The sequence below is a fragment of the Nilaparvata lugens genome, chromosome 3 (assembly GCF_014356525.2).
Source record: "Nilaparvata lugens isolate BPH chromosome 3, ASM1435652v1, whole genome shotgun sequence".
NCBI lineage: Eukaryota > Metazoa > Arthropoda > Insecta > Hemiptera > Delphacidae > Nilaparvata > Nilaparvata lugens.
This window is the reverse complement of record NC_052506.1, coordinates 34,907,412-34,921,210: the sequence shown is the minus strand read 5'-3', so window position 1 is coordinate 34,921,210 and position 13,799 is coordinate 34,907,412. Positions and strand designations below refer to the sequence as shown.

The window sequence follows — 13,799 nt, the reverse complement described above, 5'->3', positions numbered from 1 at the left end:
AAATTTGCACCTGATTTTAGGTCAGGGAGTAGAGTAACAGTTGTTGTTTCTATTTTTTATACCTTTTCAGGAAATCACACACCTAGCGACACATAACTAGAAATACCGTACGCCTTTGAAAGAATTTGCCGTTTTATATCTCAATGTTAAATCCACGCTATGCAACACTGCACGCTGTCCCGTTCACACCATTTTAGTGGAGCTTTTAATATTGTGAGATGTATTTCAAAGACGTATTCCTAGCTACACGTAGCTAGGTTTGTGACTACCTTATGCATATTAGCCCAACCTACCTATCAGCCCAACGCAGGACAGCGCCTATGTGAGGAGAGGTGGTTTTCCAGCGCTGGCCTTCGTTGGCCACTGCTCCGTTTTATTCCAAGCGGAGTCAAGCCCAGCGAGGCTGGGCCAAAGAAGGCCAGGGCTGGCAAACCATACTAATCAACGAATTTGTGCTGTTTTCTGTTTTGTCATCTGCCTTGCTGGTTTTTCGGTGTACTGTGTAATTGAGTTAAGAATTTTTAGTTGATTTTCTGTATTTTCTATGCGTAACTTTCTTATTGTGTCACTTCTACTAAATATTTTCAATTTTCAACTCTATTTTCAATTTGCTATTTTTAATGCGGCGCTCCTTCACAGTTGGTTACCACTTTCCTTGATTGTGCACGCAGTGTTGATGGCAAGATCAACGTGGCCAAGCTTACCAGTCTGGGCCAATTGCGGACTTGGCATTAGGTTTAGCGACATCTTATGGAGTAGACCTGTTTGACAAAAATAGAGTATGTTTAATATCGTGTTAAATTTTCCATAACTTGGGGTATGATCACTTTGGATGTGTATATGTGTAATTTCACGCATGACCAAGCGCGCAGGTGAGAGAAAAAAATCTGGAAAGAGTGCACGCGAATGGAAATATAAATGGATGCATTTGTTGGTTGCGTTCAGTGTGAACAGCTATGGACAAGTCACAACGTTTTTTAATGGCTCTTTCCAGATTTTGTTTTTAGATAAGATAAGATAAGATATTTATTAAGCCATAAACAATACAAGAAAGTACAGGCCAAGTCAATATTTACAATAATTTAAAAAAGTCAAAAGACAATATTTACAATAAATTGTAAAACAATACACAAAATCTATAAAAAGATATCACAAAAACTTAACATATATCGTCAGAATAATTCAAAATAGCCTAAAAATGTCATATGAATAAGCATGTCACAGCCAGCAATCCAACCACGTGTATTAAATACTACGACATGAAATAACAATAATTATCTATCAGTGAGGAACTCTTCCACACTATAATATGCTTTCTCCGCAAGAAAAGTATACAGATCTTTTTTATCGGCTAATGTATCGGCTATCATTTTCGGCTAATGCATGATCTGACGTGGCCTTGTACATGCACTCATCTATTGTGATCATAATACCCTTAGTCTTTTACTCTTCATTCATATTTTCCCCGTTACCTTACAAATAATATATAATAAATTTCAATTTAGTTTTTCGAGTACATAACTAATTTGTCCATATTATTTACCAATCAAGTACCATAAAAGTTCACTAAGTACTGTTTTGCTCGGTCTTGTCATGTTATTGTCACTGTAGTTTATTATACTATTTCAATTTTTAAACATACATTTTTATACCTTGACATCCATTTGTGTATGTTTGCAGCATGGTGTCGACTTCTTCTACCCAAACATGGGTGGAGTTGAGGAGCATATATTCAATCTATCACAATGTCTCCTTCTTAGAGGACATAAAGTTATGTCATGACACATGCTTATGAGGATCGTATTGGAGTTCGATATATGACTAATGGTCTCAAGGTATGGTCTAATGTTTATGCGACTATAATTTCTCACATTTTTTTGAAAAGGTTATTAGTTTGAACCATTAAAGCACGCCTCAAACTTCAATTCAGTATGTAGATGGCAATATTATTCCTTACTTTGATTTCACTCTTGAAATTCCTATAATTGTTCTATAGTCACGTGTTTTTGTGTGAAAATCAGTATTAACTAATAAGAGTAACAATCCAGCTTATTCAAGATATCCTTTTCAAGAAATGTCAAGTCTCACTTTTAACTGACATGCGTCCTCTTCAATCTATTCCGACTTCAATGATGAATTGAATTTTACTTTTGTATTCAATGCTCCGTTTTAATTTTTTAACAATACACTATAGAAGAGTATTATTGTAAAATAATATTGAATATTTTTATAAAAGTCATTCAACGGTTTTGTTTTTCCAGACCATTTTCACGGATCATTCCCTTTTTGGATTTGCTGATACATCGGCGATAATCACGAACAAACTGCTGGAACTTTCGTTAGCCGATTGTAATCACTGTATATGTGTATCACATATAGGGTAAGTACACATTAAATTCTCACAATAATATGACCACTATATAAACAATTCTCTCCTTGTATGGAATTAGAAATACTTCACTTCCGTGTATAAAAGATAGACCTTAGTTTGATAAGCTAAAAAGTATACTGATGTTCCTCTAATTTATAATTGAAACGAGCTCCGTCGATTCCGCATAGGTTTTGGTAGCTCCAAACTCCATGTCATTTCTGTTTTTCTCTCCCAATCGTTTTAATGAGTACATGTTATGAGATAATATAAGAATGAATAAAGGAATATCTTCACTAATTTACAAATTTTCAATTGAGCTTATACAGTACTATCTAAAATCAGAGAAACTTCTATAATATTGCTGTATTTGTATTATGTGCTAAAATGTACAAAGTATGAAGTATTCTCAACATTTTTGTTCATGCTTGCATATTCGATGCTCATTTTGTTAGGTGGCTCTTCCTTGTTGTATAACCTAGTCCTATTTTGGTTTCTGAATAAATTCAATTCAGGTCTTTTTGTAAATGTATAGTGGTCATCGACGATTGAGATTCGAGATAGTTTAAAAGTGGATGTGTTATCTGCCGTTGCAGCAAAGAGAACACGGTACTGAGGGCTCGAGTCAATCATGAGCGGGTGTCTGTAATCCCAAATGCTGTTGACACAACCGTCTTCACTCCTCAGCCAGAAAACCGCAAAAAAGATGCAAGTATGAAACAAACATTAATTCTGTTTCAAGATACATATTATCGTAAGATAACATTATATTGTAATTTATCATTTATGCTAAAAACTGATGTCGATCGTGATTTGTTTCATAACTGAAATTACCTCCACCCACCCGCATACTGTAACTGTAATGTGTATTACTAATGAACTACCAACAACTGAAATACGGTATCTCACTTTGTAAATATGAAAAATAATTCCGAAACCAAAACAGATTTCTCAAGATTATATATCTTATTTTGACATTATATATAAACTAGCCGGCAGGCTAGCTTCGCTCGCCTGCATTTTCATTTGAGCTTGTTTCCTTCTGTCAAAAAGTATCCTTCTGATACAACATTTTTATACCTCAGCTAAACGTTTGTACCAAATTTGAATGAATATTTTCTATCAATTATTGAAAAATTGAGAAAACACAGAAAAACGCTCGAAAATTGCCAATTCAGGGCGTATCTTTGACGAATTATTGAAGTTCTCACATCTCAAAATGTTGACACCCTTGCTGAACTTCTTTATCAAATTAAAACATGATCTGTCAATTAGTTCTTCATAAGACCTAGAAAACGCAGGAAAGCGCTCAAAAACTGCCGATCTTTGGCGGAATTCACACGCTATTCCAGAACTCTTCCAAGACAATATTTTTATATCTCAGCTGAGCCTGTGTACCAAATTTGAACATTTTCTCTTAATTAGTTCTTGAAAAATGTGAGAAACGCAAAAATAAGGCCATGGAACGCTAGGAAAACGCACTAAACCGCCTATCTTGGGCGTAACTTTGGCCTAGTTCTGAAGTCCTCTTAAGACAAAATTTCTAGACCCTTGCTGAACTTCTGTACCAAGTTTAAATATTTTTTGCCAATTAGTTTTTGAAAACGCAGAAATCGCTGGAAAACAGATTTTTTGCGTATCTTTGAAAATATTTTCAAATCTGTTCTTAGTGCGCCTCTAGAGCTAGAAGGCAAACTGGACAAACCTGCCAAATTTGAACGTATTTGTTCCAGTAGATTTTTAGCTCTGTTGATTATGAATGAATGAGTGTGTAAGTGAGTGAATGAATCAGTGCCATTTCGCTTATATAGATTATACATCCCTCCATAATTTTCAAGAATTCTCTTATTAATTGATCTTAGAATTCATATGGTGACATTTATTTTGTTCTGTTGATAACATTATTATTATTTGTAATGAGATTCCATTCGAATTCTCGTAGCCTATCTCAATTACTTGTAGGCTTCCCAGCCCAATAATAATCAATAAAATGGCAAAAACATGCCTCATGAATTAATAGACTTTTATGTTTATTGAATTTCAATTGTACTCTGTCACTTCATGAAGTTCATCCAACTTCTGACATGGACATCAAAGAACTAGTTAATCCCAGTGCAACGAAGAAAAAATAATTCATCCAAGTCCAAACTGATTCAGCTGAAATCGGCTTCGACCGTGAACATTTATAAAAATAAGACAAAGTATTGTTTATTTTCCTTTAATTTATTTCCAATATGAATAAACCAATCTTATTTACTGAAAAATAATATTGTAATTTTTTACAGTTACTATTGTTGTCATCAGTCGACTCGTTTACCGGAAGGGTATTGACCTGCTGGCCCAAATAATCGTAGACATCTGCCAAAAATATAAAACAGTAAGTCACATTTAACTTATTCCTCTTTTGAAATATGTGTAAGTTGTGATAATTCAGATTACTTACTTACTTACTCCCAGGGCAATCTATATCTAAGTTGACATTTGGCCGCACCAACAAACTGTCTCCATGTAGTTCGCTCCTCAGAATCTCTTTCTGTCGCTTCAAGTCTCTCCATGTCAGTCTTAACCTGTTGCCACCATCTCTGTCTGGGTGTCCCACGGGGTCTTCTTCCTAGAGTGTTGGGTGTTGAAACTTTTTTCAGCTTGGACTCTTTTCCTCTTCTGAGTATGTGCCCAGCCCATTGTAATCAGATAAAATACAGATTAAAATACATAATTCATACATAAGTAGAAAACAGTTAATTGGATTGATCTATTTGCAGCTAATGCTAAGCTATTATAAAATAATAATACACTTTTTTGTATGGAAAAATATTAAAAGCGCTTGACACTAAATTCAGTAGTAGCTTTTGAAATTATTATATTATGTAAATGCCCGTGCTTTACTTAGCTTTTGTACCATTTACATAGATATTTGTGCCATTCTAAATATTTATCAATAAAAAACAGTTTTTATAGGTAATTCAATTAATTCCACTTCTAAACGTAACTTCTAAACGTAACAAAAAAGTTTTTTACATACTTTCCTGTAACTGACATCTGATATTAAGCTACTGATAAATTTCCATTTGTAGATAAACCTATCTATTGGCCAATGTGAATCTATTACTAGAGGTCTTTTACTTAGGGTGATTAACATCCATCTACTATATAGGGTGAATCTATTACTAGAGGTTTTCTATTTAGGGTGATTATGATTGTGCATTGGGAAGAGATGGATTTCCCTAACTTGTGCTCTGGCAATGGGAGGAAAATTATAATGATATTGAAATGTAATCTTTCATATCACCATTCATCTTAGAACTCTTAACTCACAGTGTTGTTCAATGTGTGTTTCAGAAGTTGTCTAATGTTGAATAATGAGTATTTTCATGTACACACTCCTGTAAACTATGTGAGACATTCTCCACATTTCTCTGAAGCATTTCACATTTAACCATATACATTAGCAATCTACGTACTCTTGAAGGAAGCCTTGAATAAAATAATATAACAAGAAATTTGAGTGGTTCCTCATAAATGCTTTAGAGGAGTTAAGACATCTGACACTGTTTACAGTAGTGTGTTGATAGAAATAGTCGCCATTCAATAGATGTAATTTTTTGTTCATAATCAATGTTTTTTCTGCTCTCCTTTTTTAGTACTACAACATCTAAGCTACATATTCAAGTAATAGAATTAGAGTTTGATTAAATAATGAGAAGCTGTCAGTTCTTTATGATTGTACATAACTCTTCGTCCAACCCTGTATAAGCTATCTTTGTACCTTTTTAATTTGCATCTATGATAGCTTTGATGATTTATCAGCTATCTATTTATCTATCTTTTAAATCAATCTATTATTCATATAATCTTTGCGTTTCAGGCTGCTTTTTATCAGATGAGCGTTTATCAATTATCAATTCCTATCTCATGTTCACTATTTTAATATTTTGTAGATTGAGTTTGTGATTGGCGGGGATGGTAGCAAACGTGCATTATTGGAGGAGACGTGTGAACGTCATGGACTGACCTCTAGAGTTGAGATTCTAGGCAGTCTTGCTCACTCTCAAGTCCGCAACGTTCTAACAAGGGGCCACATATTCCTCAATACATCTTTGACTGAGGCTTATTGCATGGCTATTGTTGAAGCTGCATCTTGCGGGTAACTCATTATAACACATTTACATTTATATACATACATTTTATAAGTAATATATTTATTATGTAATATAATAATCAATCTTCTGTTTTTCATCCATCTTATTCTCAGTAACAGTCCAGGCAATAAATGCTCAAAAAAAGGTATAGAGAGAAATGTTCGGAAGACAATTTTTGACAACAATGTTTTGTTGAGGGTAGTAAGGAGGTAAACATATCAAAAGTCCCCACCCCTACCCCCTATTAAAAGGGGTGGGGGTGGTTTACAGGTACCATTTTTTGGTTTCTCGCATAAAACTCAAAAAATATGTATCCTAAGGACTTGACTGTTATATAACAAATTAAAGCTTACAAAATTTCCTACAATATTCATTTCAAAACTTTTTTATATCTGCTCTAGTTCTCGAGATATCCGCTCTTGAAGGTGTGACATTTTTGAAGAAAAACAGTTTTGTCACCAATGTTTTTCTATTTTTGCTCTTATAACTTCTTGAAAATTGATGGGAAAATCCATATTGATTATCAGCTTATAGAGCATTAAATTCTCTTCAATTTGATGTATAATTTCAAAACTTTTACGAATTTCCCTACTCCTTTTGCAGCAGCTGTAGTGTTGAGTGTGAAATCTCCATTTCTGCAACAATAGACCAATTGACAAAGGAATTTGGAGGGAATGTTTTAAACAAATTTTCTGACTTTGCCGCTTTGTTGGGACTAGTTAGGAGAAGAACATATCAAAAGTCCACATTCCCAACTCATGTGCTAAGGGGATGAGGGTGGTTTAAAAGTTGCATTTTCCAGCGTTTTGCTTCCACGCTCATATCTTTAGAACAATGCGTTCAACCGACATAACTAACTATTCAAAATAGAAGCTTGATAAATTCTCTACACTTTTTGTTCAGTGGAATTTTGTGATATTCACAACAGTTCCCGAGATATTTGCTCTTGAAGGTGTGTAGTTGTTGAAATAACAGGTTTTTATCCAATGATTTGCTCTTTCAGGGCTTATAACTCTCCAACAATGCACATAAAAAAGTGATGATTATCGTAAGTTTGTAGAGCATTGAATTCTCCTTGAAATGATGTATTATTTCAACTATTCCACGTTTTCCTTTCATTGTTATGGCAGCTACAAAGTAGGGGATGAAATATTCATTGCTGCAACAATTGATCGTTCAACAATGGCATTTGAAGGGGGTGTCTGTGACATAATTTCTGACATCGCAGCTTGATTTGGACCAGTTAGTAGCTGCACATAGCAAAAGTGCGAATCTTTATCCCCTCTGTTGAAGGTGTGGAACCGCTGAGTTGACACTTGTTGCAGCAATGAAAATTTCATCCCCTACATTGAATCTGCTATAACAATGAAAGGAAAACTTGGAATAGTTGAAATAATATAAAATTTCAAAGAAAATTCAATGCTCTACAAACTTACGATAATCATCACTTTTTTATGATGCATTGTTGGAGAGTTAAAAGCCCTGAAAGAGCAAAACATTGGATAAAAACCTGTTATTTTAACAATTACACACCTTCAAGAGCAAATATCTCGGGAATTGTTGTGAATATCACAAAATTCCACTGAACAAAAAGTGTAGAGAATGTATCAAGCTTCTATTTTGAATAGTTAGTTATGTCGGTTGAACGCATTGTTCTCAAGATATGAGCGTGGAAGCAAAACGCTGAATAATACAACTTTTCCTCATCCACCCTCATCCCTTGCCGGATCAGCTTGCCGGATCTGGAATCCGTTGCCTCCAAATGTGAGTATTGGCGATCGAGCTCTGTTTGGCGTGGCAGTATTGAATTGGCTGGGATCTGGTGGCACAGATTAGGCTTGGGTCGGGTTCAGCTTTATTTTTATTGTCTATTTACATTGTATCAATCTACATGAATTCAACTCATTTTTACCTATTATGCAACTACAGATAAAAAATATTCATCTTATATTATTTTATGATAATTATTATACTTTGTAAAATCTTTGTTTTGTGTGCATGTGTGAGTGAATGGCAACTTGATTGGATCTTCATTTCTGATAGGTTTTCCTATAGGATTTATCTAGTGAAATTTGAAATATTGTTTCCAATTGTATTAATAAATTAAGTTTAAAATTCTCTTTTATTATATTATGTTATTGTATTTTGATTAAGAGTTTTATTTACTTATATTAATCTTATGTAATCTTATTACATAATATGTAATCTATTTTTTCTGTTTTCTTATGTAAATTTGTCTTCTTTTGTAAAGGGTTGTGTGGCAGAGAGGACCAGGAGTCCTAACTCCGCCCTAATAAAGGCATATAATCAATCAATCACACATCCCCTTAGCACATGAGCTAGGAATAGGGACTTTTGATATGTTCTTCACCCAACTAGTCTCAACAAAGCTGCAAAGTCAAAAAATTTGTTTAAAATATTCCCTCCGAATTCCTTGGTCTAAAGATATGAGCGTGGAAGCAATACGCTGGAAAATGCAACTTTTAAACCACCCTCATCCCCTTATCACATGAGTTAGGAATGGGGACTTTTGATATGTTCTTCTCCTAACTAGTCTCAACAAAGCGGCAAAGTCAAAAAATTTTGTTCAAAACATTCCCTCCAAATTCCTTTGTCAATTGGTCTATTGTTGCAAAAATGGAGATTTCACACTCAACACTACAGCTGCTCCAAAAGGTGTAGGGAAATTCGTAAAAGTGTGAAATTATACATCAAATTGGAGAGAATTCAATGCTCTATGAGTTCATAATCAGCATGGATCTGATAATCAATATGGATTTTTTCGATTTTCAAGAAGTTATAAGAGCAAAAATGAAAAAAATTGGTGGAAAAGTGTTTTTTTTTCAAAAATGTCACACCTTCAAGAGCCGATATCTCGAAAACTAGAGGAGATATACAAAAGTTGAGAGATTAATATTGTAGGAAATTATGTAAGCTTCAATTTGTTATATAACAGTCAAGTCCTTAGGATACATAGTTTTTGAGTTTCATGCGAGAAACCAAAAAATGGTACCTTTAAACCACCCCCACCCCCTTAGCACAGGGGCTAGTGGTGGGGACTTTTGGTATGTTCACCTCCTCACTGCCCTCAACAGAACTGCTGGGTCAAAAATTGTCTTCTCAACTTTTCCCTCTATAACCTTTCCTTGAATGGACTATAATAGTTGAATAAAATATGATTTGGAGTGGAAAAATAACACTGATGTTATAGGCAACATCTATTTCGTGCTGGTATGTTGTATCAAGCTGTGATAAGAGCTGAGTTTTTTATCTAGAAACAATTTTCATCTACAGTCTAACGTTTTCTCTTCCAAGTATATTAACCTAATCCAATTCTATCAATTATTTTAGAAAATTCGTATTTTTTAATTACTTTGAAGAATAGTAGGCTAACGTTCTATCTTATATTATCTTGAGATTTATTAACTAAAAATGTATTAAATTTATTGCACCTCATTCATAAATACGTAGAATCGTAATAAATTTATTCATAAATTCTTAATTCTTGCAGGCTACAGGTAGTCAGTACAAGAGTTGGCGGGATTCCTGAAGTTCTTCCACCTGAACTAATTTACTTGACTGAACCCAATGTTCCATGTAAGTTCATCCCTGGTTAGAATCAACCCTACCAATTAAATCTGATTCAATCATTGTTAGGCTAACATATATAGAAAATTATTGATAATTGAGTTGGGTAATTATGTAATCAATTGGATACCGTAATATCCGTTCTTATTAAATAAATCTATAATAATACATTAAACTCTTGAAATGTTCAGCTAATTTTGAAAAATAATGTATCAGTATAGTATAAAAAGTATGTATCTGTATCAATATCATCATCAAAATATGATGAGCGAGTGACTAACCTTAGTTCTATTAACAAATAACTATTAGATGGTAGTCTTTCATCATTTTCCCGTTGCAATGCACGAAGATTTGATATTGTTGATAAATCTCAAGTTACAATATTATCACGTCTCGAATAATATTATTTCACTCCAGAAACTATACAATACAATATACAAGAATCTTTGTGGATTTTTGGGAGAGATAGGTTTGAGTTTCAGTCAGTTTAACAAAATATTTATTAAAAAGTAAGAAAATACATCTCTGTTTACTTTTTCAGCTTTGTTAGCTGGCCTGGAGAAAGCAATAGCGGACTTGGAGAGTGGAATGGTAGTCTCTCCTATCGAATGTCATCTCAAGGTCAAAGCACTCTACAACTGGATGAATATCACTGAACGCACTGAGAAAGTTTACAATTTGGTCGTCGGAGAACCAGTCAAAGATTTAACTGCTCAACTACAGAGGTGCTTATGAGTTGAGTTTAAATTAAATTTATTTCGCATTTCCTTTTTGGATATATCGAGATTAAAATCGATGGGCTGAAGTCACTCGACAATATTACATAACTGAGCTACTATTCAGTAAGCAATTTACTCCCGAAAAGCTTGATAGCATGCTTTCTTCAGAAAAGTATTAGAAAGTATTTTGCCGATAATGCCCACATAATTCTGCTTGCGCTTGGGTGAGGAAATGTGATGATGAAACATCCATGACCCAGGTAAGATTTGAACCCACGATAGCAGACTGAAATTATTCAGATAATATTTGAAATCAAAAAAGTGATTTTTTGAATGGAAAATCATAGAAATTTTCAATTTTTGTATATTTTGAAAAGTAATATTGAATATTATTTTCAGTTACCTGTCACCTGATGGCAAAATGTCAACCGGCATGTTCCTGTTCACTGTGCTGATATGTTTCTTGTACCTCATGCTACGAGCTCTCGAATGGCTTGTACCACGAAATGTAAGTAAAATATCCATTGATTAATCGTAAATTAACCAACCATAAATTTTAATGGTCTACTCCTATTTAATTATCAGACCATAAATATTATCTAGGCCTATACGAAATGAGTTCGATGGAAGTTTGGTGAAGTATCATAATCCTAATTTTTCTACCGCACGGTACTTCATTCCGAATAGGAATTTCAAGAAAATATATATTTCTCAAATAACTTTACAACACCTATAGCGGCATTAACATGGATCAAGTTTTCTAGATGTAAGAATTCTTGAATAAAGAAACGACTAAAACTTGAATCCACTTGACCACAATGTAAACCCCTCTTCAAGTTGAATTAAGCTTTGTTGATTCAAAACTTGAATCTTCAAGTGTTTTTTTATTCAAGTGAATGTTGAACATGTTTCACTTCTGCATTCAACTTAAAGGTTACAAACTAACCTACTAATGAGAAAATAATATATACAACAAGTCCAAGATCCAACTTAAACATATCCTCTTCTACTGCTGAATTTAAATTAAGAAAATATTTATTTTTAAGAGATTGATATTTTATTTCTCTTTCTATTATTATGTTCTATATATTTCTTTGATGAAGTTTGGTCAAAAAAGAAAATCAACTGAAACAATGTTCAGTCATTGCCATCTTTAGTGTAACTGTAGAATACAGTAACTATACAACTATAACTATGTTGATAACAAAAATCGTTTATTATTACTAAAACGTGTGTAAACGCTATTTGAAATTTTCTTGAATATCAGCTTAGTTATCGAACAAGACTTGCCTAATGTAAACGCACCTCAACCATATGCAAACCAGCAATGGTGTGTTCATTTAGCACATTATATACGATTTCGTATTAAGAATTATCTTGGATCCTCTTTATGAGCACACCTGACATTTTGATTTGGTGATAATATTGTGAGAGGATAATGCTTCCTTCAACATCAGATTTTGTCACATCAAGAGTAAGTCTAGACTTTGGAAATGGTTTGTTATGTGCCAGATGTCCTTGCCTTTGTACCAGCAACCAGCAATCCATGGCTATCAATCTCGATACCAATGCTATTTCATCATAATTATCTAATTATGGAGTGGCTACAGAATTTTTGAAAACTAAAGAATATCTTTAGGCCTTGTCATCATTCACAATTAGGGATCATTAGGCAATCATTCACTAAGTCATGTTATCGATTCAGCTGCTCCACTCATCTTAGACCGTTTTGTGGAAACTGCGTTGATATTATAAGTTGAGTAATTTGTATTTCAAAAGCGGTTTTCATCCATATCAAATTTGGGGTTTCCAGGAAATTGATTTGGCAAGAGATTTCAACAGACAAGAGAGGGAATCGCCAGCTCACAAGCGCAGACGCAGTGAATAATGAATAAACATTCATTGATTCATGATTCATCAAAGAAAAACGACATTCACAAAATTGGTGCCAAAGAATTGTCTTCTATGAAAACATTAGCATTTAAACTCTGTAATTAAGATCTTTTGTTAAGGAAATTGTATGAAAAAATCAATTGTTTATTACTTGTTCCTAATTTTGGAATTTTACTGTACAGATTTTAAATTTGTTACTGAAATACATTTTACCCATTTTGGTGGTCAATGTGGAAATTTTCATTCATATTTTATTCCTGGTTCCCAATCATAGAAATATTTTTTAGTGCAAATCATTATAATAAACTAGTTAATGAACACAATATATATATTGTGTTTATATTTATTCATCAATAAGAACTACATTTAATCAGTGGTATTATTTCAATAGATCAGCAAAGATAACATTGAAACGAGACATCGAGAGTAGGCCTACTCTATGTATGAAGTTTGATCAAGCAGATTTGTCGTTCAGGGCCTCCTATACAGACTCCAGAAGTATTCAAGTTAAAAGAACAGCATAAAAACTGCAAAGAGCAACATCATTGCTTGCTTCAAGTTATTTGTGATTGGTTTGATTGATTGATTTAAAACGAGTGGTTTCTGAGAGATGATTGAACTCATTGTGTTTCGAGCCTCTTGGAAGTGATATTGTATACTTTTTGTGTTTCGGTTATTACACCAGATATTACAAGATTATCACCAGATTTACAACAGATATTGTATACTAAACAACTTCCAACTTGGAGGAGTATGCGGTGCAGAGAAATGGAGGGAGATCAGCCAATTACAGTGATCAATAGCCATTGGAAGAAACGCAGTTGCCAATCAGACTCAGTGCTTTCAGAGAGGAAACTACGTATGCTTATAATGAGCAGTAGAACACTCACTAAAGAATACAGAACGATGTCCGCTTTAGCGCGGCAACATCGCCGCCGCTGTATCCCTACTTTTCTCTGCCCCGCTTATCCTCCAAGTCGAAAGTTGTTTTGTATGGACTATAGTGCAGGCTAATATATATGGTCTCCCGTTCAAGGGATGTACCAAGATGTATTTAAGGCAAGTTATTACATAAAACTCCAAGTCCTGGTA

General features: G+C 33.8%; 1 protein-coding gene across 1 annotated transcript; it reads left to right on the top strand.

The window, feature by feature from the left end:
* The first annotated feature begins 856 nt into the window (after positions 1-856).
* On the top strand, positions 857-12,936 carry LOC120348791 (phosphatidylinositol N-acetylglucosaminyltransferase subunit A-like). The gene is made up of 9 exons (XM_039422775.1): positions 857-964; positions 2,262-2,380; positions 2,965-3,080; positions 4,654-4,745; positions 6,307-6,512; positions 10,019-10,104; positions 10,637-10,820; positions 11,214-11,322; positions 12,628-12,936. Exons 1-9 carry the CDS (start codon positions 857-859, stop codon positions 12,700-12,702), a joined length of 1,095 nt encoding a protein of 364 aa, XP_039278709.1. The 3' UTR covers positions 12,703-12,936.
* The last annotated feature ends 863 nt before the right edge of the window (positions 12,937-13,799 follow it).